General features: G+C 49.9%; 1 protein-coding gene across 1 annotated transcript in view; it reads right to left on the bottom strand.

Annotated features, from left to right (window-relative positions):
* Positions 1 to 5,915, bottom strand: part of TMEM233 (transmembrane protein 233) — a 25,970-nt gene extending 20,055 nt beyond the window's left edge. The window contains exon 1 of the mRNA XM_011355853.2: positions 5,455 to 5,915. Coding sequence (XP_011354155.1) covers positions 5,455 to 5,640 — 186 coding nt within the window. The 5' untranslated portion in view covers positions 5,641 to 5,915. The remainder of the gene's footprint in view (positions 1 to 5,454) is intronic.
* Positions 5,916 to 6,521: the final 606 nt, after the last annotated feature.

Raw genomic sequence — 6,521 nt, 5'->3', positions numbered from 1 at the left:
GTGTAAGTGGAATCATACAATATTTGTCCCTTTGTGACTGGCTTATTTTGTGACTTGGCATAATATCTTCAAGGTTCATCTATGCTGTGGCACGTGTGAGAATTTCCTTTAAAAGCTGAGTAATATTCCGTTGTATGTGCGTGCCACATGTTATCCGTCCATTTATCAATGGATGTCTGAGCTGCTTCTTTACTTTCCATCATTTTGATTTTAGTATCTTCCTTGAGGGTGCCTCAATTTTTACTTCTAATCCTTCCACCGTTTTTTTATTTTTTAAATATCTACCCTCATATTTTTAATTCCCAAGAGCTTTGTTTTGCTTCTCTGATTATTTTATTTTTCCCAACCTGTTCTTTTTTTGTGGACACACATGGCTTCTTCTGTGAGGATGTTAATCGTGTATTCTTGAAGTTTTCTTCTACTTCTCATTATTTACTTACTTACACTTCATTTCTTTTGTAAACCACAGGTCTCTTAACTCAGAAGAATTTCTCAAATGTCTGATAATCTTTATCTGTCTCTTCATGTTTCGAAGCGAGACACTGAAAACCTTTTCAAGAGTTTTGCGGATGAGGATGAGGCTTGTCCATGGGTGGGCACCTGGAGTGAGGGATTCGGTGGCGATTTCATCCTTTCACTGGAGGACTCCTAAATGTTTGTATCCTTGGGTTTTTTTTTCCTTTTGGAAGGTCACATCCTTGGAGATGAATTCTCCGATCTTCTGCCTGGATACCAGGGTAAGGATGTCAAGTGGGGGAGGGAACTAGAGGCTTCCTTGTTCCACATGCAGACTTTCCATTCGTCCCCTGTTTTCTGTGTGACACCTTGACTTTACTCTCAGCTGGCCTAGTGTCCAGAGCTATTTTGTTCAGTTTCACCAGGGAGCAAACCTCTCATGGTCTATCAGGTTTGTTAAGGAAGTAGGTGCCTATGGCATGGGGCGGGAGATAATTTCGGGTGGTTGACTGACTTCTTAAACAGACCGTCAAAGATCTCTTCTCCCTTCAGCCCTGCCTTTTATTCCTACCTTCAAAAGTGATATCTTCAGTTGGTATCTCTAATTTCTGAGCCTTTCTAGAATTTTGCAGGGCAAATTGACTTTTCGTTGCCTCCTTCTGCAGGATTTAGTTTCATTGTTATCAATTCTGTAAAGCTAGTCAAGGCTCAACTAGCCATTTTCCATCTTCTAATATTTTGTTACCGCTCTCATCTCTTTTCCTGTTTTGCTAATTTGTCTTTGGGTGTTTGTACGCTTCTGAATTCACTTACTGTCATTTTAAGTGGTTTCAGAAGGGAATGGAGAAAAACAGGTGTGTTCAATACTCTATGCTTAACCAAATAACCATGTTTATTTGAATGTGTTTCAGTATGGCATTAATATTTACCCTTCAGCAGCAACAGTTACATATTCCAGTGACATGTTTATTGGTCGTTGCTTTTATTCTTATCAAATTTGATAGTCTCAATAAAAACAGGGAAATTGCTACTGGAAAATGCAATGACCTGTATCCCTAAAATACACCCATCATCACCATCACCATCACCATCACCATCACCATCACCATCACCAACCATCACCGCCACCACCACAATCATCATCATCATCATCATCAACATGTATTGAGTTCTAGTTGTGTTTTAGGCAATGAGATGAAACTATTTAACTGGTACCATTTATTCTTTTGAGCACTTAGTAGGTATTATCACGACCTATTTTACAGGGTTGTAAAACAAAGCCTCTGAAAGTTTGAGGAAGTTGCATGAAATCACAAACATAGCAAATAGCAGAAAATAGCCTGGCACATAATAGGTGCTCAATATATATGTGTTGCATGAACAAATATCCTTTCTCCAGGGTCAAAAGCCACATTTTGAGGTTCCTTTCAGATGGAATAAACAGAGATAACCGGGGATGCACCCAGGAAACCTGGGAGCATGATGAGTGAGGCCCGAAAGCTAGCCTGGGCTCCACTTTCCCAGCTGTGTGCCCTGGTGCAGGGCTGCATCTGCGTGGAGGAGGGGGTGCCATTTTCAATCTCACATGCACATGTAGTATGGACTAGCAGTGGCCCAGTCTGGGGAGAAATTCTTGAGATAGGTCTCTGGACATTAAGTACAGATTAAGTGCCCTTTCAACAAATAGACTCTCGATATATGGAGAAGCAAAGACTTTTGTGTCTCTGCCACTGGCAATGCTTGCCCCACCAATATTCCGAATCAACAAGCCATGTTTTACCGATTCTCACCTGCAACCCACTGCCTCACAACCTCCAGGACTGGGGTGGTGGAAAGATCACAGATACTCATAGCTTGAGGAATGCTCTTTTCAAATATATAATTTTCAAAGTAGTTTTCTCATTCCCTAGCACCTACTCCAACATTGTAATTTTATAGAAAGCTTTCCGGGCTTGGTTTAATAAATAAAGATATCGATGGTTTTGAGATTGCTGGCTCTTTTTACTTTCTGGAAACTACTTATTTTGAGCCTTGTCAGTATTTTCCATATGTCTATGTTTCTGTCAGTTTGCATTATCTGTCTTGATGCTGGGATGCTCTTGATGATTGGGGCAGGTGAGTTCTTTATTAGGGGGCAGTCTCTAGCATTGTAGGACATTAGAACTCTTGGTCCTTTCCAACAAATGCCAGGAGTGCCCCCAATCATTGAGACACCACGGATGTTCCCCCCACATTTCCAAATGTCTCCCTGGGGGAATGGAACCACTCCCAGCATTGGTGTGGCCAAATTTATCACAAATTACAGATAAGTGAGATTCGAAAGGAGCCGGGATAGAACATTGCAAGACACCCTAGGGAAAGCACACACCTGGCAGAGTTGGTCAGCCACCTTCCTCCTGCACACCCTTCCTCTTCCTCTTGGTTCTTTGGACTTTAGAGTCTTTATCAGAGAACTCGTCGAGCCCAGTTCTGTACTATTTCAATGAAAAAATATTTCTAGTACCTTAAAGGGAGTGCAATGGGGAGGGTGTAGGAAGCTCTTTTTAGAATTTGGGCTTTCACTTCTTGGATGTTATTTTCATGTGACATAAGGTGTTTCCAGGCTCCAAATCTATCCACCAGTCTGACAATTATTGCAGGTACCTAGCACAATGTCGTGGGTTGTGGGGTGGTGGCTTTTATTTTGTTTCATCCTTATAACAGTTTTGCTCAACTTAAAACACTTGCCACATTCCCATTTTCTAGATGAAGAAACCGAGGCTTTAAAAAGGTATGAAACTTGCCCAGAGTCAACTTTCCAATTCCAAGGTCTGTGTCTGGCAATGGGATGGTCTCTTGCTATTAAACTATTGAAAAAGGCTTGGAGGAGGGAATGGGGATGAGATGTGGGGGGTAGGTCATAAAAAGAGGTTTCTATTCAAAGCAGGTACAAATCTTAACCTCCGGGACACACCCAGTGGCATCGTTAGTATTTAACTTGTCTCCACCAGCTGGAGCATTAGTTCATCACAGATCAACGAGGAGGAAAAGGCTTTGCAGGCAATTTTCTGTTGGCACTGGAAAAGGAGTGACTTGGCTGCTGTCATTAACAAACCAACACAGAACGTGGCCACCAGCTCTAGCTAGAGAGTCTGATTCTGCCTTCCAGCCCTGCTACAAAAAACCCAAGACCGGAAATCTTGAGAGAGGAAGGAAAAAAGGAAACTGCCTAGTTGGTCCTAAGAAACCCAGTACGGTGACTTTCGGGGCTCCAGTGTGCAGGGAAAGCAGACACTGCGGACCATGAACACCGTTCATTCATTCATACATGCATTCATTTCATTACGTTTACTGAGCATCTGCCGCCTGACATTCTATTCTAGGTGAAGTTACAACAACAGACTGTTTGATTTTAAACAGCAATCGGAGAAGGCCCCAGGAAGTGACTTTTGATTTACCAGTACCTTGCTGGGCACTGTTTCGAGCGTTTTAAAATTATTATCTCATTAATACAACCACCCCAAGAAAAACAGCTATGATTACTTCCATTTTTACAAAGAGACTGGGGTTAAGAGAGATGTAGTGATTTCAGACATCTTACAGCTGGCCCGTGGTGGAACTGGGGTTTGAACCCACGCAGTCGAAACTTCAACGGCTGCACGCGTGGATGTTTGGTGTAGACAGCCTACAAACAGGGCTTAGGAAAGGGCAAGTTGCGGGTGCAAACGAGTTCTCCGTGCGTACTCACGAAGAGAATACGGTGCCACCCACGGACAAGTGTGGGCGGACTTGAATGGGGGAGGGGGCGGTGGCTCTCGATCTTCTCTGAGCTGCATCTCGACTCACCCCGTCTGTGGCTGGGGAGTTCCGCTGCCCAGCTGCAGAGGAGGTGGGCCGGTGGGGGAGGGAGCTCACTGCCAGGGTTGCCCCGGGACAGTGTCAGTCCGAACCTCACCCCGCAGCCACCCCCGGGCCAGCTGCTCCAGTCAATAAGGCGAGGAGCTCGCGGGTGCTCGTCGCCCTCCTGGTGAGATTCGCCCTATCGGCTTTGGAGGGCCGCGGAGGCGAGCCCCGAAAGAGCGGACTCGAGGCCTCCGCCGTCTCTACTCCCGGAGACCCGCACGCAAGCAGCGCGCGGAGTTCCCCAAGCATTCCCGCCAGCGCCGCGGGCGCAGGACGGAGCCGTGGAGGGGTGTTTGGGAGCGCTCGGGGCGTGCGCAGCGCACGAGGGAGATCTACAACGTGCTGGGGTAGGAAGAGTAACAGAGAGGCGAGCGCGCGCGCCCCAGAGAGGCCTGGAGAGGGAGCCGGCACGCAGGAAAGAGGGCCGGGGGGTGCCCGAGGGAACCGCAGAGAGGGCGCTGGCGTAAAAGAAGCGAGAAAGAACTGTTGCCCCAGAGTGGGCGTGCCAAAGTGCGGAAGCAGGGGTCAAGGAGAGGGTGTCGGGAGTCGCTTAGGGACTCTCAGACAGTGGCCAAGGCGGCTCCCTGGGCGCAGCAGCCAAAGTACCGTAGGCACCGAGAGAACCCTGCGTGCGGGGGAGCCCGAGCGCCGGGCGCGGCCGGCGGGGCACGGAGCGCCTGCGCGCGCCCGGAAACGCAGCGTGCGGTTGCCTGTCCAGATGGCGCGCTTTGAGGGTCTAGAAAAGCGGGTTGAGAAGAACCCCAGGAGTGCCGAGGAATGTCGGAGGCAGGGAGAGAAGCCGCAAAGTCGACGGCAGAACTTTGCCCGGCTGGAGAGAGAGTGCAGCCTGGGTGCTGGAAGGAAGTGGGAAGCCCGCCCGGGGAGGCTTGGTCAGGGCTCTGAGCGCCACAAGGAGCGCAGAGGAGGCGGAGCTGGTGGAGGGAAGTTTCGAGAGCCTGAGAAAGGTGAGGGGGAGGAGGTGCAGAGGACGAGAAGAACCCTGGACGCGCAGGGCTGTGGGGAAGGGAGCCGTGTAGAGCGCGCTGGGTCTCCGGGAGGGGCGCAACGCCACCCACTGTCCCACCCCTTGTCCCCTCCTGGTCCTAACCCACTCACCATGATGGAGAAGACGAAAGCCACGATGTTGATGGGGTACGCGGGGCAAAAACACGAGACGATGGCGAGCCACAGGTAGTTCTTGGGCATGGGCACGTCCTCCTCGGTCTTGTCATCTTCGGTGTTGGCCTCGGGACTGCTGTCCAAAGCCCTCTTGAAGTCCGGGCCGGGGGCGTACTGAGACATGGGCGAGGCCGGCGGCGCGGGGACAGCAGAGGAGCGCACGGTTGGCGCGGTCTGGGACTCTGGCCCCCGGCTCCTGGCGAGGCTCTGAAAAGCCGGCGGAGCGAGGCTCAAGGGAGACGTGACCTCACCCCTCCTGCGTCCTCCGCTGGCAGCCGCCGGGGCTCAGGGACCTGGGCCAAGAGCCTCTGCACAAGAGGGAGGGAGGGAGCAAGGCAGTAAGGGGAGGCGGCAGAGGGGAGAGGGAGCGCGCCCGCCTGAGAAACGGGGGAATGGCACTCGACGGACACACCCAAAGACCTGACAGACGCAGACTCACTCACAAGTCCGGAATAAAAGTTTTAGGGAGGAGGGAGAAGAGGAGCTTCAGGGAAGCGGGCAGCAAAGCTCCTTCAAATTGCAAACTGGCCAGCCCGTGGGCTGAAGATGACCAGCCTATTTTTTTTTTTTTAAAGCAGCTGAATTCGAATGCATTTAGACGGAACAGGAGGTCACCCAAATCTATCCAGTTGGCCACAGAGTTCCTATTTCCTCTTGACTTCAATAATTTACATTATTGTCTGGCCCCCTGAGGCACTTAATTTGCTTCCCCTGCCCCAATGCCTTCTTCCGCTCAGATCTTGAACAGCGAGCCTCAGTAATTTCTCTTCCCCCGAAGGTGGGCAGGGAGCAAGGGGCCCAGCTCTGGGTCCAGCCCTTTCCACGCTGCTCTTGGATTTCTGGAGACTGGAGTCCAGGATAGCCCGGCAGTGGGCACCTCCCAGCCAGGGTCTGCCCTGGTGCCCTCCATTTTTTCTCAAGCGTGGAAACAGGGACTTGTGGAAACAGTTCTCCTCTCTTTTCCAGCTACAGGACCCCTGGAGAGAGAAGCAGGTAGATCTGGC

This window comes from Pteropus vampyrus, unplaced genomic scaffold (genome assembly GCF_000151845.1).
Source record: "Pteropus vampyrus isolate Shadow unplaced genomic scaffold, Pvam_2.0 Scaffold23, whole genome shotgun sequence".
Classification (NCBI taxonomy): Eukaryota; Metazoa; Chordata; class Mammalia; order Chiroptera; family Pteropodidae; genus Pteropus; species Pteropus vampyrus.
This window is presented reverse-complemented; position numbering and strand designations above follow the sequence as displayed.